This window comes from Mesocricetus auratus, unplaced genomic scaffold, assembly GCF_017639785.1.
Source record: "Mesocricetus auratus isolate SY011 unplaced genomic scaffold, BCM_Maur_2.0 Super-Scaffold_6731, whole genome shotgun sequence".
NCBI lineage: Eukaryota > Metazoa > Chordata > Mammalia > Rodentia > Cricetidae > Mesocricetus > Mesocricetus auratus.
In genome coordinates this window covers 2,969,001-2,995,414 of record NW_024429185.1, presented here as the reverse complement: position 1 = coordinate 2,995,414, position 26,414 = coordinate 2,969,001, and the positions used below count along the sequence as shown (strand labels likewise).

The window sequence follows — 26,414 nt, the reverse complement described above, 5'->3', positions numbered from 1 at the left end:
TGACCAGAGGGCCCCTGAGTGGACGCGCTGGAACTACCGTTCCCGTGACGCCCCGCGATTGTGACCCGAGGCGCTCATTGGTGGGCGAAGCACGGTGTCCGACGGGAGATGTAGTCTCCTACGGCGCTGGCGCGGTCTCCTGGGGCAACGGCACCCCCAGGCCTTCGCTTTGCGGCCGAAGCCCGCCGCTGTCGTAGCGGCAGGGCCATGCGGGAAGAAACCAACGCTGCTACTGAGGTGACCTCACAGTGAGCACCTGGGTTAGCGGGGTAGTGCGGGGAAGGGAGCTCCATTCCCGCGCCTCAGTTTCCCGGTCTGGAGGGCGATCCCGTAGGGCTTGCCCAAAGGGCGAGGAAACTGCGTGGCGGCAGTGTGCAATGCTTAGTTCCTTTGTGTCTTGTTAGTCCTCGCTTCTCTGGTCGCCCAGGCTGGCATGGAACTAACTCCCTGTGTAGCCGAGGCTGGCCTTCAACTCCTGATCTTCCTGCTGTACTTTCGAAGTGCTGAGATTGCGATCGTGTCATGCTCCCCGGTGCCCGTGAATATATAAAACTTTTTAAAAAAGTATACATTCATTTGCTTGGTCAGAGGACAACCATGTGGGTTCTGGAATAAACTCAGGTCGTGGCGGGCAAGTCCTCCGATTTTCAAGTTGAGTAGTATCCTACTCTCTGCTTGCCCTGCTCTCTGACTCTCCGTCAGGAGAGTCCCCAGGTTTGTATTTTGTGAATGATCTGTGCAGATGCACATACATTTCCATTTGGGCCCCTTTGGAGTGGCTCACATAGTAACTCCAGGTTTATGACCCTGCGTCTTTTCCTTTCCTTTCTCATCGTGTGTGGAGACTAACTGTGTGCAAACTCTAGCAGTCACTGATTTTCTGCCACACGGGAGCTGTGGGATGCGGGAGAGGAATAAGGGAGTCTCTTTAAGAAGCCGTGCTGGGCCAGGGAGGCCCAGTGGAAAGGTGGGAGTGATGAGGAGAACCAAATGTTCTGTTGGCCTCTGACCTCCACAGGGTGAACTCACGCTCAGTAAATAAAATGCAATCAAATCTTAAAAAAAAAAAAGCTGGAGAGTTGGCTTCGTGGTTAAGAGCACTGGCTGCTCTTGTGGAGGTCCTGGGTTCAAGTCCCAGCAACCACTTGGTGGTTCACAATCATCTGTAATGAGATATGGCGCCCTCTTGTGGCCTGCAGGGATACATGCAGGAGGGACGATGTATACATAATATATAAATATGCTTTTAGACAGGCAGTGGTGATACTTCTTTAATCCCAGCAGAGGCAGGCAAATCTCTGAGTTCGAGGTCAGCCTGGTCTATAGTGAGTTCCAGGACAGCCAGGGTTACACAGAGAAGCCCTGTATTGAAAAAGAAAAATGAAACAAAAAATAAATAAAATAAGTACTTTAAAAAACTAAAAATACAATCTTGGTTTTCCTAGAATGGCTTCCACAAGAAGGCCCATTGGCCCTCCTCGTGGTGCTTTTGACTTCAGAGATATGTTCTTAGAGGACTCAAGGATGGAGGACATAAGAAGCATGCAAGCCCGAGGTCTTGGCCAAATGGCACCCGGGCTGAACCGAACCCTAAAGAGGAACCAAAGGATGGATGAGAAATATTTGATGCCCAAAGAGGAGGCCATGCTAGGGAAGGGACCAAGGTTGGCCTTGAGGGCCCCAACCATCTCCTCCAAAACCAGAGCCGATGAGGCCCTTAGGAAGCTGGCCCGGATGGAAACCAAGATCCGGAGTCGGAAGCAGGCGCCCACGGCTTTGTCTGACACAGAGTCTGACTCGAAGATCACAGAGCTGAGTCTTCCTTCTCATCATCCACACACAACCTTCCAGAAGCAAGCCTGTAAAACCCCCACAGCAAGGAGCGATGCGCCAAGTGGGGAAGGCAGCAGGTTTCTTAAGAAGAAAGAGCCACCCCCTAAAGCTAGGTCCCCGGTACCCACAGTGGAGAAAGAGAAGCACATCCCACTACCCAGACAGAAAGAACCTGCTAGAAAATGTGATGTTCCCGACAGTGACGAAGAGGAAATGAAAGTATTGCTTGGAAGCTTGATGGACTCTTCAGGAGAAAAAGAAACAAATAGGAATCGGGGGCTCACCAGCACCAAAGTCAGCAGGATCGATCATGGAAAACTGTCTTCGGTAAGGTTTTCTTGTTGGTTTCAATGTTTCTAACTGTCATTCTGGGGACAGAGCAGATGGCTGGCTAGTGAGCTACACCCTCAGAGGCCCCCATTTGTGCGTATATGTGCCCTGTGACACCCCGCATGTGCATTGATCCTCTGGAGCTAGAGATGGAGACGGCTCTGAGGCAACCTGATGTGAGTGCTGGGAGCCAGACTCGGGTGCCATTCAAGAAAGAGCAGCAAGTGCTTTGTCCTAACTAGCTTTAACTGACAGCTTGACACAACCAGAAGCTGCCTGGGAAGAGAGAAACCAATCGAAGGATGGCCCACATCAATGGGCCTACCCCTGGGCTCTGAGGAATTGTCCTGATTATTTACTGATGTGGAGGGCTCAGCCCACTGTGGACTGGAGGTGCCTGAGTGGCCTTGGGCTGTGGGGAAGCTGAGTGCTGGCCAGGGGGAGCAAGCTGTTGTGTGGCACCATGGCCAGGGACAGGCGAGTAGACATCTCCTCCCCCAGACAGGGGCCAGTGACAAACAGAGGTCCGCCAGCCTCAGCCTTTTGAACACCTGTCTTATAGGCGTGCATCTGGGCTTAGTCCTAGCCTTACTATTCCAAGTCCTGCAGCCAAAGCTTGTGACATCCTCAGCGGTCCAGCCTCCCTGTCCAGCCGTGACAGTTGTTTTAGGGGCCTTCCTAGGGAGGCCACCTGCCGCAACACTGGGATTTCCACAACCTTATTGCTCTCACAAGACCCCTTTGATCACTTTGTTGTGTGTGCAGGCCTGGGCTGTCGCAGAATGTTTTCTCAGTCACCTTGTGGGTATCAGCCATGTCTCCTAGGGCTCACGGCTGTGCTGGGTTGTCCCCTGTGTGGATGGGTTCTGTCCCTCCTTCAGGTTCTCACCCACGAGTCTCACAGGACTCTGACTATGCAGGACACACATGCGTTAGTCTTGTATTCTCTGTGTAGCAAAAACCTTCTTACAGAGGACAACACGCTAAGTTGTGAGTGACCATCGCGGAAGCGTAGTTACAGACGTAAGCGTGCTGAAGCACTTTGGAAGTCCCTGGCATCTGCTCTGAGCAAGTGTCAAGTGACTGCAGGTGCTTGTCACTCAGGGAGACCCTGGAGCAGTTCAGCTCGGGAAGGCTGTCACCTGGGGCTCTTCGTAAGGCGTTCATGTGGTGCTCACCCCATGAGCTGGGTAGGAATGCCTCTAGATGGGACCAGCAGGGGCGCTGTTGCCCTTGGCTGTACCTGCATTGACCTCCTAGGCTGGGTGAAGAATCCGAACCCAGGGGAGAACCTCAGCACCTGAGATCCTCCTGCCCCAGCTATGCCCAACCCCATCATCATCTAAATGTGTAGCTGACCTCCAGAAATGGCTGATCAGAGAGAAGTGTGTGGGGGTCAGACATCAATCTTGGCTGCCCTTCCTCAGCGACTGTCCACCTTCCTTTCTGAGGCAAGGTCTTAATGGCCTGGGGCTCACTGCTGAGCCCAGACTGACTGGCCAGTGAGCCCAGGGATCCGTGAGTGTTAGCCTCCCCAGCGCTGGAATGAAACGTGTACACCTCCATACCCACAATTCGGGGATCAAATTCATGTCTTTATGCTCAAATGGCAGGTACCTTGCTTGGTCATTGTCCCTTAGAGTAGATTGTTTTAAACATTTATGTATTTGCGAGAGAGTGTGTGTGTACATGTGTGTACATGGAGCTCAGAGGTCAATTCACCAAGTTCCATTCACTTCTGTTCACCACGTGGGTCCCAGGGATTGAACTCAAACTTTCAGACTTACAGCAAGTGCCTTTGCAACATGAGCCATCAGTGGCTCTGTGGTATGGTAAGAGTTTATGTGAAGCCGGGCGGTGGTGGCGCATGCCTTTAATCCCAGCCCTCAGGAGGCAGAGGCAGGAGGATCTCTGTGAGTTGAGGTCAGCCTGGTCTACAGATCGAGTTCCAGGACAGCCTCCAAAACAATACAGAGAAACCCTGTCTCAAAAAACAAACAAACAAACAAACAAAAAAGAGTTTATGTGATTTAAGTTTGGTAACTTCAGTCCTTTCTTTTTGCAAAAGTAGGATCAGACTCCAACTCAGCCAGAAGTCCCGTCTCTGCTCAGTGTGGACTGTTCTGGTTCAAAGCCTTCTCGTCCCTCACATCGGCTGGACTCTCCGTGGGTTCTCAAGGCTGGAGACACAGCCTCCCTCACATCCTCGCCTTCCACCACAAATGACCTTTCAAAATCAGCATTTTCAAAGATGGGGTGCATCAGGCTGGCTTCCTCCCCTAGCAGGAGTGAGGGGAGATCTCCAGAGGAGCCAGTCTCAGAAGTTGCTGATGACAGCCTCCATGGTAACCCATCACTTTGGGGGGAAGGGTGAGGCTAACGTCAGTGTGCCCAGTCTGCTGTCCCGTGGCATTGCGGTGGGCAGTGGGTGTGTAGGTGGCGAGTCTGACATCTGCAGCAGGCCTGGGTAAACTGCCAGTCAGTTGAAAATCTTCCCCTCGATGCTGTAGAGACGGAGGCTGGTACAGTGCAGATCCCTTGCTTTCTTGAGATAATAGCTTGTCTTGGTGCCTCGTTTATCTGTCCCCATACCTCTACCAGTGAGTGTTGAGAAGACAGGCCACCAGCCCTAGACCTGAGTCTGCTCTCTCCACAGTCAAGCCTTGGTCAAAGACAGGGAAACACACTCAAGAGCTGTGGGTGGTACCGGAGAGACGGCTCAGTAGCTAAGAGCACTGGCTGCTCTTGCAGAGGACCCAGGTTCAGTTCTTAGCATCCATGTGGTGGCTCACAACTGCCTGTAACCCCAGTTCCAGGGGATCTGACGCCCTCTTCTGGACTCGGCAGGCATTAGACACACGTGGTGCACATACAAACATACAAATACTCATAAATAAATCTAAGAAAGAAAATTAAAAGTTGTGGTGGGCAGCTGGGCATTGGTGGTGCACGCCTTTAGTCCCAGTACTCGAGAGGCAGAGGCAGGCGGATCTCTATGAGTTCAAGACCAGCCTGGTCTACAAGAGCTAGTTCTGGGACAGCCTCCAAAGCCGCAGAGAAACCCTGTCTGTAAAACGGAAAAAAAAAAAAAAAGTTGTGGTGGTACCCATCTGTCATCCTAGCAGGGGACCGGGGAGGTAGGTAGAGGCAGGAGGACCAGGGCTTCATGGCCACCCTTGGGTACCTACTAAGTTTGACACCATCTGGGTTATATGGCACCTTATCTCAAAAACTTTTCCCATCCTGAGCTATTTATTTAATTAGTTCATTTAGCAGTGCTGGGCATTGAACTCCGGGCCTCATGCATGCCAGGCAAGTGCTGTACCTCTGAGCTACAGCCCAGGCTGCGTAATTCAGAGAGCAGAGGCTGACTTGCAGGGGTCTCTGCGGGCTGCATCATCACTGGGTGGGGTGAGGAAGGGCAGGAAATGCTTCTGTTGAGGGGCCTTGAGGGACAGAACTGACATTTGATAGAGAGCTGTATTCTCCACTTCAGTAATTGTGTAGTTTTGTTCTTTGACAATCTTATACACGAGTGGAGTACATTCTGGGAGTGTCTCCCCACCCATCAGTCCCTCTCCCAGATTCATGTCGTTGTGTTTTCGAGACAGGGTCTCTCAGCATAGCCTGGCTGTCCTAGAGCTCACTATGTAGACCAGGCTCACCCAGAACTCACAGAGATCCGTCCACCTGCCTTAGTTTCCTGAGTGCTGGGATTAAAGGCGTGTGCCTTAAAAGATTTACTTATTTATACATTTTATGTATATGGGTGCACTGTCTGCATGTCCATCTGCACACCAGAAGCTGTTACAGATGGTTGTGAGCTGCCATGTAGGTGCTGGGAATTGAACTCAGGTCCTCTGGACGAGCGGTCAGTGCTCTTAACCAGTGAGCCATCTCTCCAGCCCCTGGCTTCTTCTTTTTTTTTTTTTTTTTGGTTTTTCGAGACAGGGTTTCTCTGTATTGTTTTGGAGGCTGTCCTGAAACTCACTCGGTAGACCAGGCTGGCCTCGAACTCACAGAGATCCGCCTGCCTCTGCCTCCCGAGTGCTGGGATTAAAGGCGTGCTCCACCAACGCCCGGCTGCCCCTGGCTTCTTTTTCTTTATTGTATGATACGTGAGGGAGCCCATGGTGCCCATGTGCAGTTAAGGACAACTAGCAAGTCAGCTCTCTCCTTTCGCCCCATGTGGGTCCCAGGGGTTGAACTCAGACTGTCAGGCTTGACTGCAAGCACCTTTACCTGCAGAGCCGGCTCACCTACAGTGCACTTATTTTTTAATTACAGATTTTAGAATTAATGTTTTGTCCGTTGATGATCTGGTACTGGCTGAGGGAGAGAACTCAGACGTGGAACAGAGAGTAAGTATGATTGGATCAGTTTGCCTTTTTTTGTTTTAAATTAGACAGGGTTTCACTATGTAGTCCTGACCATCCCAGAGCGCCCCCTGTCAACTAGACTGGGTGCAAACTCACGGAGCTCCGCCTGCCTCTGCCTCCCCAGTGCTGGGGCTACAGGTGTGGCCCACACGTTTCCGCTTTGTGCGCCACACCTCACACACGGGTGGGGGATGAAATTGGCTCCCTCCTTCCACCCTGGGAGTCCTAGGGATGGAGCACAGACTGCCAAGTGGGTTTCCCACTTAGGCTATCTCAACAGCCCTAATTTACTTTTTTACACTTTTGGGGACAGACTCAGGGTGTGGCCTGTGCTGGGCAAGTGACCTGCCTCTGAGCCACACCCACCACAAGTCTGTTAAAGTGTAGCAAGTTTGCAGCTGGACTCTTCTGTTTAGGCTATGAAGCTCAGTCTCAGCAGTCCTGTCCCTCTGGTGACGTTGGCAACATTTAGGGACCTGTTGGTTGACTTCGGGGCACTAGCATCTGTAGGAGTGGATGCCAGGGAGACTGCTTAGTGTCCTGCAGTGGTCAATAATCCAAAGAATGTTCTGGCTCCCATCTCAAGAGTCCCACAGTTTAGCCTATGGGTGTTGGTGGTGCACGCCTTTAATCCCAGCACTTGGGAGGCAGAGGCAGGCGGATCTCTGGGAGTTTGAGGTCAGCCTGGATTACAGAACAAGTTCCAGGATAGGCAAGGCTACAAAGAGAAATCCTGTCTTAAAAAAAAAGCAGCCAGGCGTTGGTGGCGCACGCCTTTAATCCCAGCACTCGGGAGGCAGAGGCAGGCGGATCTCTGTGAGTTCGAGGCCAGCCTGGTCTACAGAGCGAGTTCCAGGACAGCCTCCAAAGCCACAGAGAAACCCTGTCTCGAAAAAAAAAACCAAAAAAAAAAAAAAGCAAAGAGAGCAAGAGAGGAGAGAGTGGGGGGGGGGGGGAGAAGGGGGAGGGAGATGGAGGAGGGAGGGAGAGAAAGAGAGAGGGAGAGGGAGGGAGGGAGGTAGAGAGTCAGGGAGGGAGGGAGGGAGAGAGAGACTAAGTCTGGAAGGGACCCCATGGCAGGCAAGATGCTCAGCAGGTCAAGGTACTTGCCTCCAAGCCTGGCACCCTGAGTTCAATCCCCAGTTTCTACTGACTCCGTCTTTGGCCTTGGAGTGTCACACATGCTTGCAAGTGCACACACACTAAATAACATGCATGCTCTCAAATGTGCACACACAGAATAACATACATGCACTCACTTGTATGTGCACACTATATCACACGTGTGCTCACATTTGCATACACAAAATAACACATGCACACACATACACACTAAATAAATGTAATAAGAACATTTTTAAACAAAATGATCAAGCCAGATCTGGTGGACACTCCATTAATCCCAAAACTCAGGAGGCAGAGGCAGGAGGATCTCTGTGAGTTTGAGGCCAGACACAGTGAATTCCAGATAGCTAGGACTACATAGAGAGACCCTTTTTCAAAAATCAAAAAAGTAGTGATCAGAACCACTGTTTTGTTTTGTTTTGTTTTCTGAAACAGGGTCTCACTATGTAACCCTTTCTGTTCTAGAACTCACTCTGTAGATCAGACTGACTTCGAACTCACAGAGATCCATCTGCCTCTGCTTCCTGAGTTCTGGGATAAAGGCATGCGCCACCACTGCCTGGCTAGAAAAATATTTCTAATTCTTTTCTTTGGGGGAGATCAGGAGGACAGGGCCTCATTCTGTAGCCTTGTCTGACTTTAAACTAGGTAGTCCTTCTGCTTCTGTGTTCCAAGGGATGAGATTACAAGCATTTTCTGAGACAGGGTCTTGTGTAGCCTAGGCTGGCCTCCAACTCACTGTGTAGCTAAGGCTGGTCTTATACTCCTGATTCTTCTGCCCCTGCCTCCAAGTGCTGGGATTAAAGGTGTTTACTGCTCAGCTTGGATTACTTGTTTGTTTCTGAGAGAGGGTCTTGCTATGTAGCCCAGGCTAGCCTAGAATTTACAGTCCCCTTGAGAGTTCTGGGTCACAGATGTATGCTGCTGTGCCTGACTGAAGGGGCATTGTCTCAGCTTTCTAAAATCCCCGTTGGCTCTGCTGCCGTTGCTCCTTTTAGGAGGAAGGTTCTGGAAGGGAAGAGATGTCAGGCAGAAGCTCTCCACCCTCGTCACCCACTCGACTGGAAGAACAGAGGGCGGCCCAGCATAAGAGCTCTGTATTTCAGAGCACGGCCACTGTGGTTGCTGATGAGGAGTGTCTCACCACCGAGGTCTCAGAGCATCTGGCTGACAGCTCCGCTGCAACTGCCCAGTCTCACAGCGTGCCCAGCATGCAGTCTGTGGAGGCTCTCGTTGCACTCACCGCCAGCCCCGCTTACTCTGAGGATTTTGAGCCATCCTCTGGGTCCTTGGCCTCAGAGGCATCCTTCAGCAGGACACAGGACACTTTGTCACAGTTTTCTTCCAGGGGGCGGTCAGATCCACCTCCCGGACAATCCCTATCGAGGACAAAGTGGGGCCAAGGTGTTAGTAGAGTTGTGAAGGAGACAGCTGTGCAGACGCTTGACCCCGCCTTTGCCTACCAGTGGAGCACGGGTGAGCTGGGGACCTGTGGGAACCTGGGCCACGGGGTGCTGCAGTGTTTGGGAACAGGTGGACGAGCACAGGCTCTCCAGTCTGGGCTAGTCATTAACCAGCTGGGGGGTGGATCCTGGCACCGTTTCTTCTTTCCAGGATAAGGGGTAGCAGCTAGGGTGTTTCTGGTAGCTTCCCAGCTCGGAAACTTAGGTTTCAGAGCCAAAGACTAAGGCCAGTTCAGACCCTGGGAAGACAGTGAAGTCTGTGGACATTCGGGGTGCTCCTGCGGCAGAGTGCTCCTGGTGCCCAGAAGCATGCTACAGGGAGGGGCCAGGAGGATACCCACCCACCAGCCTGTCGTCACCCCCCTGCACCCAGGTCCTCGCTAAACGTGGTCCAGACCGCGCAGTTTCTGAGGGCCGCCGAGCTGCAGTCATGAGTGTGACCCTAGAGGCCACGTCTTCCGGTGGTCGTTCTTCTCACCACGTCTCTCTCCTTCCCAGCTGTGCTCTAGTGCCTCCTTCCCTTCCCAGCATTGCTCTGGCCCTCTTCCTTAGCCAGCTGCAAGCACGCATAGCGCCTGCGCCGGCCGCTCCCACCTCCACCCCCACTGGGGCTCCACTGTGCATTGGCCTGACCTTGTTGCGGCCAGGGGCCTTCAGCTGCTCTTCTGAGGGGAGGGCACCAGTGACCAGTTGGCCGTTGGAAGGTGTTAGGCCTCCTCCTTGTTCTGTGCGCGCACACACACACATACGTATGTGTCTTTTAGGGCTTCTTGTTGGTTTGTCTTTTGAGACAAGGGTCTCATGTGATCTAGGTTGGCTTCAAATTGGACAGGAAGCTGAAGCAGACCCTGAACTCATCTCCTGCCCAAGCTTCCTGAGTGCTGGGATGATAGGCCTGTGCCTCCACTTATGGTGCGGGACTGAGCCACACCCCACCTGCTTTGGGGGAAAACCTGAATTCGCTTTTAAAGTCAACAGTGGGGACTGGGAAGGTGCTGGCCTTGCAAACATGAGGCTCGAGGTCTGGAACTGCAGAGCCAATGTAAATGCCAGGTAGTTGTGGTGGCCCACCTGTCATTTCAGCCCTGGAAGGCTGCGTCCAGATGCAGAATAAAGTGGGCATGCGTGGGGACTCCTGACATCAGGGTCAGTCTACACGCGAGCGTGTACTCACGCAGGCACACACCCACCCACCCACGCACCCACCCACACACCCACCCACGCACAGACACACATACAACGCACGCAGGCACGCACGCACGCAGGCACAGACACACACACACGCACACACGCAGGCACACACACGCATGCACATATGGTCCTGGATGCCAAGAGGATGAGGCAGGCAGATTTCTGGAGCCCAGAAGCTCAAAGGAAACTTGGGCACCATGGCTTCCAAACCCGTTTCCAACCAGCCAGTACGCAATCCAGAAAGAGACAGGGATGGGCAGCAGCAGCTTGGTTCATTGTCCGTGTACCGCACTCAACAGCCTGTCTTTGTCTTGGACCAGCTGGTGGCATGGCGGCCATTGGCCCCACCCTCGGAGGTGCCTACGTGGACCCAGCACCCATCGCCAGTCACGTTGTCAGTGCGGACGCTATAGAAGGTAACAGCCTCAGTCCTTCTGTCCCGGGTCCAGCTTTGCAGAGTCCAGGGGGGGATCTTGTTGGAGAGCCTAAGGGAGGCTGGAACCGCTTTCTGACACTGGTGAAGGGAGACCAACGTTTAATCAAACCCAGGAGTCTGGAAGTAACTCTGGTGGCCAGCTCACCAGAGAAGCCCTGAACACATCCCAGCAATGTCAAAAGGTCGCTACTGGGTCATTTTGCCCTACGCCAGTTTGGTTCCTTTTCTTTTTTAAATTAAATTAGAAACAAGCTTGTTTCACATGTCAATCCCAGCTCCCTCTCCCTCCCCTCCTCCCCGGCCCTCACCATGGTTTGTTCCCTTTTAAGGGAACTTGGCAATCCAAAGTCCGTAATCAAAACTACTTGGGCAGCTGAGGCAGGGGGATCACTTGAATGCAGGAGATTATAGTGAAACCCTGTCTCTTAAAAACACCAAACATTTTATGTATTTGAGGGTGGAGCGTTTCAGCACGTAGCTCAGGCTGGCTTGAAGCCCCAGATCCTGGTGCCTCATACTCTTCTTCAATGACAGACATGTGACACCATGCCCACCCCACTAAAGAAAGACTTTTCTTGACCTTTCGTGGAGCTAATGTATGATTGTCGTGTGGCTAACATAGAATGGTCCCAGGAAGTCTCATTGCTGGGAGGGGCAGATTGACCAGAAAGCAGCAGGTCTGCAGGAGTCTGGACTCGGGGGAGGTGTGGCCCTCAGGGGTGCCCCTGCAGGCCCGTGTGTCTAGAGAGCCACTGAGTGACGGGGTGGGTGCAGCCCTGACAGCCTACAGCCCTGCGGTGCTGGCACTGAATGACATGCTGAAGCAGCAGCTGAGCCTGACACGGCAGTTCATCGAGGCCAGCCGCCATCTGCACGTGTCCCTTCTGCAGTCGCTGGATGGGGACTCATTTCACTATCACACCCTGGAGGAAACCAAGGAGGTAACTGGGGCACAACTCACCTTCCGGCTCTGGGAAGAGGGGTCATCAGAGATGGCCTGAGGCTGGCAATGGGCCTGGGGTGCCCGTACTCTCAGACATCTCTCTGGACACCATGGCGGGGATGGCTCCTGTGCCCTTCCAGACCAGACTGGCTACAGCTGCTTGTTTCTTGGGTCACTCAGGAGAGCACCCTCCCTACTTTCTTTCCTGCCCTTCTCTAGGGGAAATGGTTTCTGTGTTGCCCTGCCCATCCTGGAACTCCCTTTGTAGACCAGGCTGGTCTTAGAACTCAGAGATCCCCCTCCTGAGTGCTGGGATTAAAGGTGTGTGCCATCACCACCTGGCTCACTCTTGTAGCCTCTGACAGATGGCAAGCCCCCTGCCTCAGCCTCCCTCCAAAGTGCAGGCATACGCCAGCATATCCAGTTCCCGTTTCATTTGGTCAGGGGCAGCTGACAGGAATGTGCCCTCCCATGTGGTCCTGGGGACTGAGGTCAGGTCATCGGGCCCCACTCAGCCATCCTGCAGGCTCCGGTACTGTGTGCTTGCTGTATAGCCCAGGCTGACCCAGAACTTTATATTCCCCAGCCTCAGCCTCCCAAACGTGTCCCACCCGCCCAGTCACAATGGGATGTCTGATGTGGCGTCTCTCCTACCTAGGACTGATACTTCCCAATCTGACCGTGCTCTTCACTGCAGGACACCACTTTCCTGGTTGCCTGCACGCATCATTTTATTTACCATCCTGTGTTCTACAGTACATTAGGTGTCACAGGCCCGCACCCCTGACCATGGAGGCTGCCCTCGAGGAGGTGAAGGAGGAGCTTCAAGTCCCAGCAGGTGAGGCTTACCTGGGCACCCGTCTACCTCATTCATGCGGGGCAGGCAAGGCTGGGGATCTCCCAGGTCATCCCTGCTCAGTAACAACCACGTATGGGTTCTAAGCCCCCATCTGCACAGTGGCCACCATGCAGACACCTCGTGAGGACAGCTGAGGACCTGCTACAGGCCACTCACAGCAGGACGGAGCCCTGAGTCAGTGCAACAGACAGTGCGTGCATGCTGGGCGCCTGCATCATCCAAGAGGGAGCCAGCAGCCCACGGGGGAGTGTTCTGTGCCAGGCGCTGAGACAGGTCTTTTGAGCATGGTGTTGGACACAGCCTGCGCCACGGCATGTGCACCTCACCCACAGCTGGACAAAGTGATCTTTTACAAAAGGCTTTATTTGAAGGCAAAACAGTAAAATCCACAATCAGTTAACAGCATATGTGTCTGCTTGTTTATCTGACGTCTGACGCATCTGCACACGTCACAGCTATGGGAATCTAAAACAAAAGTCTTAGGTGGTGCTGAGGGGTTGTAGAGGGCTCTGCATTTTATGGAAAAGAACGTTTCATCAGTCTCTACAAGCAACTGGCATCAGACTGCCACAGCCCCAGATGCTCCCGGCTCCCTCCCTGCCGGAATGGCTGGGGTATGCAAATCAAACGAGAGCCCAGGAGGTGCTGGCTGGTGCCCCACCCTGTCCTCCATGTTCTGGGGTGCTCCTCCCTGGCGTTGGGCTCCCCAGGCGGGAGCTGCAAGCTGAGGCGCTGTGCTGGGTGGAGGGCTCTGGAGGCCATCTTTTCCTGACCCGAGAGGCTCAACCCTGTCCCCTTAAATGCTGTGTCCAGGTAACAGCAAACAGCTGACCTTTGAGGAAAGGGATAAAAATAAACCTAAACCGTGAACTGAGGAGTCAGGGGTCTCTCAACCCCTGCACCCCTGGGGTCAGCCTCCATTTTTTCTAACAAAACCAGGTGGAACCAAAATGAAATTGCTTCTGGCCTCTGCACACAGGCTGGGCTTCTGAGCTTTTCCGGCCATCATGGCAGTGTGGTGGCTTTCCGCACTCCCTGGCTCCGGGCTGTGCAGCACCGTGGGTGGGGCTGGGGTTCTGGGTGTGGGTTGCCTTGGTTTTGAGCTTTGTCACCGCACTGAGAGGCGGAGATATCTGCAGCACCTCCTCCAGGGCACGCGTGAGCCAGAGCCCCTTCCACACTGAGCAGCGCTGCCCAAGGCCTCCGTTAGTCTTCCTTCTCTTCCTTTCGTGCCCCAAACGTGGAGACTGTGAGAACAAGGCCGTCACCCACCTTTCCAGCACGAAGCCGTGTCCACACCGCCCACCGACACCATTACTCACACTCATCGCGGGCCTTCATTCGGGCAATGAAGGAGTAGCTCTTGTTGCGGCGGTAATTCTCGTAAGGGTCGTCCAGGGCCACGCCCACGCCCTTGTACTGGTCCCACTTATCCCGGACGTCGCCGCCCTTAATGGGGTCTTGGATGCCTTGTTCCTTCGCACCGAGGCCACCAGACCCACTCCAGCCTTCAGGGAGTAAAGAACATGTGCATGGCAAGGTGACCACGCCCACAGGATCCCATCACGGTCAAGCGTTCTGGGAACCGGCACTGACCCCAGGACTCACCCATCTTCACCAGCATTTGGTGGCCTTTGTTCTCTTCTCCGAGCCTTGAGTCTGGTATGGGAGGCGCTGAGTTAGAACCCAGGCCGGCTGCGGAGCTGGAATCAAGGGAGCCATGTGGTAAGCCAGTGACCCCTGCAATGGGCCCTAGAGCACCGTGCGCAGCCGGTTAAGCGAGTGGGAAGGCCCGTGGGCTGGCCCAGGTGGTCTTGAGTGCCCTTTAGAACAGGGGTGCCTCTGAACGCCCCACACCAGTGGCTTACGGTGGGGTGGGGCTCCTAGACCTGGAGCGGCGCCGCCTCCCCGGGGAGTAAGACTTGGACCTGGATCTGGACCTGGAGCGCGAGCGGCTTCTGGAGGAGCGTGATCGGCTGCGGCTTCTGTGGGGACATGGGACAGTGGGGGCCTGCAGGAGCTGCCAGCGTGGGCGTCCCCACGCCCTCACATGCCTACCTGGACCTGGAGCGGGAGGAGGAGCGGGACCGGGAGCGCGAGCGGGAGCGGGAGGAGGAGCGCGAAGACTTGGAGGAGCGCGAGCTGGAGCGCGACGATGAGCGGCCGCGGCTCTTGGACCTGCTGCGTGACCTGGAGGGGCCGCTGCAGGGGAAATGCCAGTGAGGACGGCCGCAGTTGGGTCCAGCGCACCACACGGCTGTCCCCTGGCCCCCAGCTCACCTGTTCCTCTTCTCCTGGCCCTTGCGCCGCCGAGCCCGCATCTTGGCTCGGAAGAACTCGTAGAGGCCGTTCTGCTCCCAGCCCTCACTGTAAGACAAGGTCCCCATTGAGACCCAGGACGGTCCCCACGGGCCATAATGGACAGGGAGGAAGCTAACCAGGAGGCTGCTGGGGCTCTCGCGTCCAGACCTTCCCACTGGAGGACCTGGTGGGCAGCCAAATCCCAGGTGACCTCATAAACATGCCCACTGCTGTTCTTAGTGGCTGCTGGGTCAAGGCTGGATGGCACAAGGCCAGTGTTCATGCCCAGCACCTGAGGGTAAAAGTGTTCGGAGGAAGCAGCCCTCACATAGGATGGGGACCCAGTCAGGCCTGGGGCCCAGCCTCCCTACCTGTTCCTCGGCCTGTCGTGCGAGGGTGGGCTGTAGAAGGCCTCCACAGCTGCCAGCAGCCTCTCGCTGGGTGGCATGGGTGGCGGCAGGCGGATATCTTTGGGGTCCAGAGGCTTGTACTCGTGGTCCTCCAGCTATAGGAGAAGAAGCTGCTGCCTGTGCCTTGCAGAGCCCCCTGGCCACCCAGCGGGAGCCAGCAGCAAGGCAGAGGCGGGGCCTGACGCCAGTCTCCCTTCCTCCCGCCCTTACCCGTGCCCAGTGTCACCTTCACAAGGGGAGCCATTAACCCCGCTGGAAGATCGAAGTAGGGCACGTTGGGGACCAGGCTGGGGTCATCGTGGTTGATGTGAGGTGGGCCCTGTCGCCGCATGTGGGGGGGCTGGCCGTTGAAGCCGTGGGGAGGAGGACCAAAGTCAGGGTGCTGGGGCCCAGCCCAGGGCGGGTGCTCATTGATGCCAGGGTGCGGCATGCGGTGGCCGGGGTGGTGATGAGGGGGTCCCATCTCTGCAAAACAAAACATTGTCTCCAGCTTGCTGGGGTGGTCAAACGAGGTGAGAGGGTCAAGGGAGGTCTGGGACCCTCAGATACGGGTGCAGCTAGGGGACTCAGTGACGACACTGGAGGGCTACCACTGCACCCAGGGGCAGCGAGCTCAATGTCTACCTCCTCAACGGGAATGTGCTGAGACCCTTCTCTGCCAGCACCCAAGCACAGGCAAGCTAGCAGCTGCCCTCAAAACACGAGGTTATGGCTACCAGGTCTCTGGTGGACTCCAACCCAACTGCCCTGAGGACCGTGTGGTAGGGTGTGGATCTCTACCACTGAGGCACACCCTTGTCTGTGGCTTCTGTGTGCAGTTCAGGTTGACACGACAACCAAAGAGACACAGGTACAGCCTCAGATGAGTGAGCAGCCAGGGAAGGACGGCAAGGCGAGTGAGGGCGGGAGAGCAGTGCCAGAAGTACCCGCAGGCAAAGGACGGCCGCCCCTGAGTGGGGGCAGGGTGGGGGGCCGGCCCTTAAGTGGGGGACAGGGTGAAAGCCGCCCTTGTCTGCCTATTCCACACCCATCTCATGCCCAGGACTTCCTCGACACCCACAGCCAGGCACACCTGGGTACCCGACAGACTTTCCTACGTCACCCTACCCTCTCACCTGCGGGGAAGTCTCCTTGGGGATAGTCAAAGCGGTGAGGATAGGGCGGCCGCTCAAAAGGATGACGAGGGGGGAAGTCGTCCTGCATGAAGCGGGGTGGGAAGCGGTTGAAGTTGTGGGGGTGTGGAGGCTGGTTGAACTGTGGGTGCTGCTGGTGGGGGGGGAAGGGCCCACGGAAGTGAGGGGGCCGCTGCATCCGGAAAGGCGGTTCACGCTGGGCGCCACCCCAGGGTGGTGGCTCATGCTGACTGTTCCATGGTCCTTCAAACTGGTTATTCCAATTGGGGTCCGGCTGGTTGTTCCAGGGGGCGTCTCTCTGCCCATTCCAGCCAGGGTCCCCGCGCTGCTCGCCCCACATGCCCTCATGGCTGTTGTTCCAAGGCGGGCAGTGGGGTGGTCCACCTTGGTGGTGCGGGTATGGGGGCTGCTCTGGGGGCTGCAAGGCAAAGCACAGACGTGAGCCCAGGCTTCCAGCTGCCTCCCTCTCCCAGGTCCCAGTCAACAATCCGCTGCCTCAGGCCATGTAAGCAGGGCCCAGTGTGTTCTTCCCCAGGCCTGACAGGTACCAGATCCCTAGTGGGACACATCTGCCTCAAAATACCCCAGCAAATTGGGCCATATGCCTTAAAGCACCCCACTCTGTACCTGAGAGCCCTCTCGCCCAGAACATTGTCTGAAATCAGCCTGGGACACCTGTTCTTGTTTCTTTAAACAGAACAGCTGCCCGTGGCTCAAGATGTTCCCAGCTACTGCCCTGACCTCTTGTAACATGGATGGCAGACTTTCTTAGGTTGGCACAAGAGAGGCTAACAGGTCCTCCACCACTGCAAGGCCTGGCAGCTGCGTGGCGATCCACACCAGGCTGGTAGGGAGCTCTTTCCTCTAGCTTCCAAGAGAAGCAGAAAGCTGGGTTCCCAATAACAGGAATGATGTCTAAGGTACCATGAAGGCAGGATAAGAAGCCAGGTCAGCTCAAGGTCTTTTTTCATTGGGGGAAGGGAAGTGTGGGCGACATGCCACTCCAGCTCCAGGATAGCCTGGAACTCAATCCTCCTGCCTCAGCCTTCCAAAGACTGGGCTCTCTAACCCACGTCTAGGGGCGGAATCCAGTACCTCACCATCTACACGGACTGATCACTCACCCCTAGCCTCAAGTTTTGGTGGTGGACTGCCGCCCTGGTTGGGAAGCCTACACAGACGAAGCCTGTCACCACCTGTCTCAAGACTTGCCATGTATGTGCCTATCCAGTGGGCTCACAGACAGCACTGAGACATGGGTCCTGTCTACATCTCTTGTCAAGTAACCCTGACAGCAAGGGGTGTGGGGTTCAGATCTGAGACCTGCAGCTCTCAGCCCAGAGTCACATCCTTGGCACTGTGAGTGTCCTCTATAGTCAGAGTCCCAGGCCAGGCCCCATGGAGGGCAAAGTCCAGCGCAGTTCTGGTCATGCACCATGTCCCCTCTGCCCTGGTCTGGAAGCCTCCATCCTGAGCCACCAGAGTCCTGGCACTGCAGCCAGCAGCTCAGCACCTCTGGGAGCAGCTCAGCACCTCTGGTCTCCCTTCCACCCCTCCGTGCAGTAGTGAGGACAGGCCAAGGAGGACCTGAGCTATCATAACGACCCCTGCCTATTGCCCCATAGGACCCCACAGGTGCACACAGAGCAGGCCTTTTCATCAGCCACGCACACGCCCCAAACAGATACCTGCTGTTGACCCCAAGGAGCAACAGGATGAGGCTGGTCAAACCAAGGGGGCTTGTTTGGCGGGATCTGCTCATGGGGGCCAGGACCGCGAGGGCCAGCAGCTGCAGGGTCCTGGACACCTGCCGAGGCATCATACTCTGAAGAGCCAGGCATCTGGGTGGGAGGCTTGTCATCTAAACACAGGTGACAGTCAGGGAGAGGTAGCCAGTCAGTAGGAGGAGAGACTGTTGGGTTTCTAGAACCCCCAACCCAGCCCAGAACAGGGCTGAACTGTGTTCCTAAGGTCACTGAAAACCATCACTGCCAAAGCTGCAACCATCATCCTCTAGGAATATGAGTGGACACTCAATGCTCACGACATGTCCCTGTCTTGTCTACAATTTACACAGTTATCACGTTCCTTTTGTTAATGACCTCATCTGTATGTTTACAGGTGTGCACACAGCACACGTGTGGCAATCAGAAGTCAACTATCAGGCTGGAGAGATGGCTCAGAGGTTAAGAGCACTGACTGCTCTTCCAGAGGTCCTGAGTTCAATTCCCAGCAACCACATGGTAGCTCACAACCATCTATAATTCAATCTGGTGCCCTCTTCTGGTGTGCAGGCAGAACACTGCATGCGCTAAATAAATCTTAAAAAAAAAAAAAAAAAAAAAAAGAAGTCAACTTTCCTGCCACCCTATGGACCCTAGGAACCAAACTGAGGTCATCAGAGCCCGTAAGTGCTTCTACCCACAGAGCCACCTGCCGGTCCCCACCTCACTTTTAGAGACACAATGTCTCACTGGATCTAGGGTTCAGTGACTGAGCGAGGCTGCTTGGCCAGTGAGCTCCAGGTATCTGCTTATGGCTGCCTTTCCAGCACTGAGCCGACACACACCACTGCACCCAGCCTTTTCTCTCTTTTGGGTTTCTGAGACAGGTTTCTCTGTGTAGCCCTGGCTGTCCTGGAACTCGCTCTGTAGACCAGGCTGGCCTTGAACTCACAGAGATCCGCCTTCATCTGCCTCCCAAGTGCTGGACTAAGGACGTGCACCTGACTTTAAATGAGGTTCTTATGCGTGCATGGCAAGCACTTGCTGCTCTAAAACTCGGAGTCCTCTTGCCTCAGTTTCCTCGTGCGCATTTCAGACCTTATCCAGGTTCCTTCACAAGTGGTCCTTTGCACATACACATGCACACCACAAACATGAGATACAGACATGTAAACATGTGTATTTTTAGGACTGGGCTGTACACGCTGAGCTCACTCAGCCCTGGACCACACCTTTTTAACTACACACCAAGTGTGGGTGAAGGCTCTAGCCTGCCTCCTCCTCTCTACTCGTGGGACCATGCAGAGCAGACCTGCTGGGAGTGTTTGCCGCCCGGGCACACCTGAGCGGATCACTCGAGCCAGCAGTGGGTGGACTATGGAGCAGGTATCCAGGGAACAGCGCTCCCTGACATTCAGGGGGTTCAGTTTGAGGAGGTGGAGGGAACCTCATACCTGGCTGGGTGGTTGGTGGGATGGTGGGGGCAGGTGTTGGGGCTGGGGGAGGTGCTGCTGGCGGGGGTGTGGCCTTCACTTCTGCTTCCATCTGAGGCAGCTGAATCTGTGGCTGCGGCTGCTGTTGTTGCTGCTGCTGCTGCTGCTGGGCCAGGCTGCTGACAAATTCTTCATGCTGTGTCTTGAGGCTCTGGATCTGCTGCTGGAAAGCCAGCTGCACAGGCTGCACCACTGAGGAGTACTCGTTGATCAGAGTGGCCTAGTGGAAACAACACCACCACTCAGGGTGCCAGGCTGGGGCCCAATAGCCAAAGAGTGTGCCAGACGCAGCCACAGCCTCCGTGTGCTGGTGAGCAGCCCTGCTGTGAGGCACTCACCTGGTACTGGCCAAGGCCCAGGGCAGGGCTCTGCAGCTGCTGAATGATGGAGTCATCAAAGTAGCCATTCTTCTCCCAGAGCTGCAGCAGCTGGTGCAGAGGGAGAGTCATGAGGTAAAAGCCACGTCACCCAGCCCCAGCCGCTCACCTACCCAACCCCAGCAGCACCGTACCCGGGCAATCTTCTGCTGCTTGTCCTCCTCCACAGCCAGGAAGCTGGTGCAGTAGATAGGCACCACCACCTTCTGCAGGGCAGCCAGCAGCTCCCGGGCCTGCTTGCGCTGGCTGTGAGGGAGAGACTTTCCGCGCGTCAGGGCCCTGAGGCGGGACCCGGCCACGCACCCGTTACCATGCGGCTGCAGCCACAGCACCCTCTCCTCAGGAAATGGCTCCCCCCAACCAGGCAGGACTACCTACAATGCAGGCGCCTTGTCTTGGGAAGCAGGTGGAGGAAAGTGTGCACCCCAGGGCTGGCTATGCAGAACCAGGCCTCCACCATCAGAAGAGCCCCAGAAGGCATGCATGCACGTAAAGTGGGAAACGGGGCTGCTGTGGTCAGGACCTGGTCACCACTGTGCAAAAGCAGATCCAACAACCTGCTCAGCAGGCATTCCCTGGCCCCATAGGGCCACTGAGGCTTCTGGGAGCCTAACCACCCATGAGGGTTATGGTCAGCCCAGGGCCTGCCCATCTGCCTGCCATGTGCAAGGCCCTGGGTTTCCTGCCCAGTGCCACCGAGGGAGGACAAAGCGTAGAAACAACCCAGGAAGGGCCTCCAGCTATGCAGTAGGGTGGGTCCAGGCCTCTGGCACTGCAGTGACTCAGCAGATGGCCCGTATGTGGACCCAGGAGAGGTGCACAGAGGCTAGCAGCTTCAGCTCCCACAGCTGAGGGCAGAGGGCAGGAAGGGCCGGCCAGGAGCGGGGTAACAAAAGGCAGTGCAGGCCAGAGCTTTGTGCGAGCCCAGGTGTAGAGAGGAGCAGGGAGTGGGGGAGAGGCCGTCTGAGCAGGGGCCCTATCCCCTGAGGCAGCAGCAGCCACTGTGAGAGGAAAGGGTACAGAGCAGGAGGGCGGAGGAGGTGGAGCCGCTGCTCACTTCCAGGCAGGGCAGATGAGGCAGGGAGGGAGAGAGCAGGTCAGCTTCTCCTGCTCTCAGGAGCCATGCCCACTCCGTGCTGAAAGGCAGGAGGCAGCCAGCCTGGTTGACTGTCAGCATGTGTCACTACATGGCACTCCTGCACCTGCCTCTGGCCAGAGTTCTGGGTTCCTCCATCAACTTCACCCGGTAGTCATGCAGAGATGCACCTACCAGGCCCCAGGAGGCTGGGGCCATAGTGCACAGGAGAATTCTGATAGGCAGAGAGTCAGCAAAAGGAGCCCCAGGACACATCGGAGGAGAGGGGAGGGTCCCCACAATGTAGTGGCCAGGTGTCTGGCTGTGCAGACGGAAGCAGACACGTGATGGCTGCAGAGGCAGAGAGGAGGCAGCAGAGCCCAAGGCCTGCCTTGTGGAGGTGCCAGCCACGGTCCTGGGAGGGCAAGCGGTGGCCCAGTGCTGTGGGTTTGTTTGGCAGGGGGTGGTCTGGTGAGGGGAGGCCCTACGTGTGGGCTACAGCCCAAGTGATCACGTACTCACCAATGGTGCAGCACATCGTTGATCAGATAGATGAGGTGCAGCCGTAGCTCGAAGTGCGCTCCATCGGCGGTGATGCGGTTGCGCAGGTGGCCCGCCATCAGCTCGCAGTGCGGTGGGGACTTGGCATTGCTGAACATCCAGTTCTTCCCAGCCTGGGAGTCAGGCCAGGTGAGCGAGTGTTCGCCCAGGCAGGTGATGACACCCCCACCCTACACCAAGCCTCACCGAGATGGCGTCCTTAGTGCAGGTGTCAATGATGGGCTGGAGCAGATTGTCAAACTCGCTCATGTCCAGCTGTGTCTCTTCCAGAAGCTTCTGCATTTGCTGCTCCACTGCATGGGCCACGGCTGCAGTCACTTGCTCCTGGGAAGGCCACGAGGGACAGGTGTGAGCAGGGGCCCGCGCAGACACACTGGTGTGTGTCTTTAGTATACACATAACCAGTGACAGCACACCACCACAGCAGGGGGGACAGGCAGGGGACAGAGCTGGTTTCCGCTAACAGGAGGAGAAGCCGAGGAGGCAGGGTGCTTGGGAGCCAAGCAGGCAGAGCAAGGCAGGAGTGAGGTCAACGGATGGGGTCGGCGCCTGGGATTCTAGCCCACGGAAGGCCGACGCAGGAAGACTGACTCCAGGACGGCTTGAGACGCTGTCTCAAAATCAAACCAAACGAAACCCAAAGCAACAAATGGTTAAGCACTGGCAACCAAGCTGGTTAAGACGTAGAAGCCAGTTCTGGTGCCCAAGACCTCACCGTCCAGTCTACAACTAGGGGCGAGCACCCATGCATGCATGCTGAGTGAGGGGCGAGCACCCATGCATGCTGTGTGAGGGGCGAGCAAGGAAACACCAAGTGGCGCTGGCACTCAGGACCTTGGGTCACTGCTTTCATTTCTGGTTCTTATCCCTAAACAATTTGGCAACAAGACCAGCCTAACAGACGGGCCCAATAAGGGCCCGCCCTACTCACTGAGGCTGGCAGGCACCGGGCCACCACCAAGTGGTGGCCCCCACGGTGGGTACAACTCCACCCAGAAACACCTGTGAATGACCCACAGTCCTACTGGAAGGTAACCCCTGGTCGCTGGCCCGAGAAATAGCTGTACCTGGCGCAGGGCCAGCAGATGCTGCTCCTGCTGCTGGAGACTCCACTGGCTCTGCTGGATGAGCTCGTCCATTGACGGGGTCCCCTGGGCCGGCGTGAGGGGCGCCGTGGGAGCCAGCGGAGGTTGTGGCAGGGGGGGCATGGCTGCGGCTGGCTCCAGCTCTGGGGCCTGCTGCTTGCAGATGACTAGTGAGAGAGAGAGGGGCCCATGAGCCTATGTCAGCCCAGGCTCCCTGATGCATGAGGTTTGGCCTCCACAAAGGGCTTGATGGAAGAAGGTCTACTCTCCACCTCATAGGACCAACCTGCCGTGCTTTCCTGTTGTGCCTGGCCTCACTGGAGCCCATCAGAGCTGCCTTTTCACCAACTCTCCACACAGGCCGAGCCTGCCCATCACCCCTTCTTATCAAGCCTCAGCTCCTATGGACTGCAGGCCGGGGCCACTGCTGTAGATGTGGCTCTTCTCCCAGGGATGTGTCTGTCCCATGCAGCCGGTCCCTAATCTCCTCCTTCACTCAAGACACATGCACAGGGCTGGAGTGCCCCCAAGACCGGCCCTACCTCCTGGGGTGATTCTTCCAATCTGAAGCCCTCGGACCAGCATCTGGGGTCCATCTAGCTTGACCCAGCAATAACACACTGGTATGACAGTAAGTGTCTGGTCCCCAGTGCTGGCCAGACCAGGCATCAGTGTATCTGGAGAAGAGTCCCTGCTTGCAAATAGGACTTCAACAAAACAGCCTGCTTACCCTCCACTTCTGGGCCCTGCCTGGTCCCAACAACATGGCCACACTCTGGACATCTCTGAGGCTCACTCAAAGGAAATGGTTTTTGAACAAAACCAAAGCAAGTAGGTGTCATTTGGACCTTAGTGGCACCCACAAGTCTGCCTGGCTTAAGCTGTAAATCCCACACTCTTTTAGGAAGGAAGTTCCACTTTGGAAGAGCCAATGATGGCCTAGGCCTCCGCTCATGGCACCACTGGGCTTTCCCAGGCTCACTGCACCGCCTCCCAGACCAAGTCTGGGTCTTGTTCCTTCACTCTAGCTGGTAGAGCAGTGCATCCAGATGAGGGTGTACACACCCCTCACACTAAGCAGCAGCAGTGTCGCCCACCGTGTCCTGTAGCAGAGTGACCCCTCTGCACATAGCAGACAGTGGCCTGTGGACCAGTCTTGCCTTGAGTGATAATCTGACACAGGCAACACCCCACAGCTCCTATTTTTTATTGAACTTGCCATGGCGGTGGTGGACCTGAAGTTTTAAGAAACAAACTCAACACCAGTCCTTTACCAGAGCGTCATTCTAGACCAGCCCAAGGTTAGTGACACAATCCTGAGTTCGCTGCAGCCCCTTCTCAGCCTAACTTCCAGGTGGCACTCACAGCTCCTCAGCAAGCAGGTCCTCCCTACCCCATGTCTCCCTTGTAACCAAACGCAAACCCTCTTCTGGACTTCCAACCTTCCCCACTGTGTCCCCTCCAACCTCCGGTTTGCCCCTGGCTGGCTCTCGGATTTGTCTTCCTGTCCCCAGCTCCCAATCTGCCATGGTTTCCATACACTTTCCTTCCTCGGCTACAGTACTAAGTCTATGCCTCAACAAGTGACTGTGTAGCTGTCAAAACTTCCTCCCACTTTGCCGCCCCTCCCCCATCCCCAAGGGGTCTACCCGTGACCCCGCCTGCCTCCATGGCATGCTGAACCCCTTCATAAGGGTGACTAGCAATCATTCCTCCCCAGCCCCAGCCTGCTGTGTTGGAGCTCCCTTGTGGCTCTCTGCTGCCTTAGGATGGTTATGAGCTTGGTGCTCTGGGACTAAGGAACAATCAGACACCCTACTGGTGACATTAAACTAAACAGGAAACAAAACCTAATGACTGACAGACTCCAGCCCACCTTGGTCTATCAAAACTCTCCATAACTCTGTTCCCACTTATGGCCATCGGTGGCTCCTCTCTGAACACACGGCTTGTTCAAGCCTCTGTGCTCCGTGGGCTCAAGTCTGACTGAGGCTCAGCAGCTATGACCCCTGAATACCCATGGTTTGCGAGGGCAGGCACTCATTTCAACAGCTTATCCAGAGGCCGGAGAGTTCCCAGGGTATGACAGATGCTGACATGTTATCATTCAAAACTGGGGTATGCCACCTTACACTTGTAACCCTGCCACCCGAAAAGCTGGTAACAGGTTTGCTCTGAGCTGGAAATCAGCCTGGGTAACATGAGCCAGAGCAACTTGGGCTACAGTGTCAGACCCTCAAAGACCAGTTATGCTTCCTAACTCTTTCTTTTCTTTCCAGTGTTTTGAGACAGGGTCTATACTGTCCTGCCTGTACTGGAATTTGACATGTAGACCAGGCTGGCCTTAAACTCAGAGAGATCCACCTGCCTCTGCCTTCTGAGTGCTGGGATTAAAGGGTTGGCCTACTACACCTGGCTCTAAAATTTTTATTTTTATTATTTTTTAAATTATGCTTTTTTTTCTTTTTTCTTTTGGTTTTTGGAGACAGAGTTTCTCTGTATTGTTTTGGAGCCTGTCCCGGAACTCGCTCGGTAGACCAGGCTTGGTCTCGAACTCACAGAGTTCCACCTGCCTCTGCCTCCCGAGGGCTGGGATTAAAGGCGTGCACCACTACCGCCCGGCTCTAAACTATGCTTTTCTTTATGACCACCTAGTTGGGCATTTAAGATACAGTTGAGTCAGGAGGGGTAGAGTTTAAGGGATGCCTAGCATACAAACTAGCTCCAGGACATTCAAAGAAACTCTGTGTCGAAACCATTAAAAAAAGAAAACAACGTTGCAAAAACTAAAGGAGAAACTTCTTGATCTATGTATCTGAAATGTACAGAAACCTCCGGCCTCAGCCCGCAGAACGGGCTGCCCAGCCTCTGCTTCCCGCCTTCCTGCAGAAACCGTCATCAAAGGCAATCCAGGAACTCTCGACCCGGCGTCCGGGAAGTCAATCTATGACACTTCCAAGACTCCTTATGACACACAGACTCAACAATCTATCTCGGTGCAGGGCCCCGGGGACGACAGAAAGAACAGGCTTCGCAGAGGACACAACACGCGACCCCAAAGAAAGAGGCTGCGGCGGGGCCACACTGGATCCAGGGCGGCCGGGGGCGGGGGAGACTCACGCTGCTGCTGTTCCAGAGCCAGCTTGCACTTGTAGTAACTGTAGAACTCGCCTCCGAACAGAAACGAGAATTTCGGGTTGTCTTTCTGCTTCTCCATCGTCATTTTCTCGAACTCGGGCCCGTTGCGAGCCACGAACTGAGCGAGCTTGTCGATGACATTTCGAAGCTCCTGGTCTGCAGGACGGAGGAAAAGGCGTCAATGGGAGCAGCCCGAGCCCGGGGACCGGGCCGGGGTCCTCTGGGGCGGGCCGCGGCGAGGCGGCGGTGTACGGGTCCTGAGTGGGGCCAAGCGCGCGCTGGAATGCGGGGACCCACGGGGGAGGCCGCGGGAGGAGCGGCGAGGCCGCGGCGCGCTTCGTCTCTGGCCCGGGAACTCGGAGAGGCACGGCCGGCCGGCGGGGGCACGCGGGGAGAACCTAACGACCTCCGCTCAGGTATGGGCCTCACCGTCTGGCGGCAGCGGCATCTCCATGGCTGCAGCCGCTGGGAACGTCCTCCGGAGCCTCACGATCGCCCACCAGCACCGGCCGCAGAAGCCGGCCGGAAGTGGCGCGAAGGGAGACGTTTACGACGACC

The 26,414-nt window shown here is 55.7% G+C and overlaps 2 protein-coding genes across 6 annotated transcripts; one reads left to right on the top strand and one right to left on the bottom strand.

The window, feature by feature from the left end:
• The first annotated feature begins 114 nt into the window (after nucleotides 1-114).
• CUNH19orf44 (chromosome unknown C19orf44 homolog) lies at nucleotides 115-12,964 on the top strand. Of its 4 annotated transcripts, none has more exons than XM_021223611.2 (9): nucleotides 115-248; nucleotides 1,446-2,160; nucleotides 4,235-4,508; nucleotides 6,451-6,524; nucleotides 8,666-9,143; nucleotides 10,642-10,737; nucleotides 11,532-11,698; nucleotides 12,457-12,538; nucleotides 12,659-12,964. In XM_021223611.2, exons 1-9 carry the CDS (start codon nucleotides 208-210, stop codon nucleotides 12,691-12,693), a joined length of 1,962 nt encoding a protein of 653 aa, XP_021079270.1. In that variant the 5' UTR covers nucleotides 115-207; the 3' UTR covers nucleotides 12,694-12,964. The 4 variants fall into 4 exon arrangements, with proteins under 4 accessions (XP_021079270.1, XP_005087158.2, XP_012981466.1 ...); XM_005087101.4 differs by having other exon boundaries at nucleotides 117-248; nucleotides 12,644-12,964; XM_013126012.3 differs by having other exon boundaries at nucleotides 126-237; nucleotides 12,644-12,964.
• LOC101833388 (calcium homeostasis endoplasmic reticulum protein) lies at nucleotides 12,905-26,414 on the bottom strand. Of its 2 annotated transcripts, none has more exons than XM_005087089.3 (18): nucleotides 26,286-26,414; nucleotides 25,839-26,012; nucleotides 22,701-22,885; nucleotides 21,820-21,957; nucleotides 21,595-21,746; nucleotides 20,132-20,276; nucleotides 19,959-20,048; nucleotides 19,582-19,840; nucleotides 18,092-18,264; nucleotides 16,386-16,821; nucleotides 15,497-15,735; nucleotides 15,232-15,365; nucleotides 14,840-14,926; nucleotides 14,618-14,761; nucleotides 14,428-14,544; nucleotides 14,168-14,262; nucleotides 13,882-14,067; nucleotides 12,905-13,806 (listed from the first exon to the last, which is right to left on the bottom strand). In XM_005087089.3, exons 1-18 carry the CDS (start codon nucleotides 26,308-26,310, stop codon nucleotides 13,766-13,768), a joined length of 2,820 nt encoding a protein of 939 aa, XP_005087146.2. In that variant the 5' UTR covers nucleotides 26,311-26,414; the 3' UTR covers nucleotides 12,905-13,765. The 2 variants fall into 2 exon arrangements, with proteins under 2 accessions (XP_005087146.2, XP_005087147.1); XM_005087090.3 differs by having other exon boundaries at nucleotides 20,132-20,243.

What these genes read in the sequence shown, in the direction of transcription:
- LOC101833388 (XM_005087089.3), bottom strand. Translation starts at nt 26,310, where the DNA reads ATGGAGATGCCGCTGCCGCCAGACG. An exon ending in TCTAGGAGCCCCACCCCACC is followed by an intron (nt 14,263 to 14,427) that starts GTAAGCCACTGG and finishes CCTTGATTCCAG; the next exon opens with CTCCGCAGCCGGCCTGGGTT. An exon ending in AATGAAGGCCCGCGATGAGT is followed by an intron (nt 13,807 to 13,881) that starts GTGAGTAATGGT and finishes TTGTTCTCACAG; the next exon opens with TCTCCACGTTTGGGGCACGA.
- CUNH19orf44 (XM_005087101.4), top strand. Translation starts at nt 208, where the DNA reads ATGCGGGAAGAAACCAACGCTGCTACTGAGGTGACCTCACA. An exon ending in ATCATGGAAAACTGTCTTCG is followed by an intron (nt 2,161 to 4,234) that starts GTAAGGTTTTCT and finishes TTGCAAAAGTAG; the next exon opens with GATCAGACTCCAACTCAGCC. An exon ending in TGCCTACCAGTGGAGCACGG is followed by an intron (nt 9,144 to 10,641) that starts GTGAGCTGGGGA and finishes GTCTTGGACCAG; the next exon opens with CTGGTGGCATGGCGGCCATT.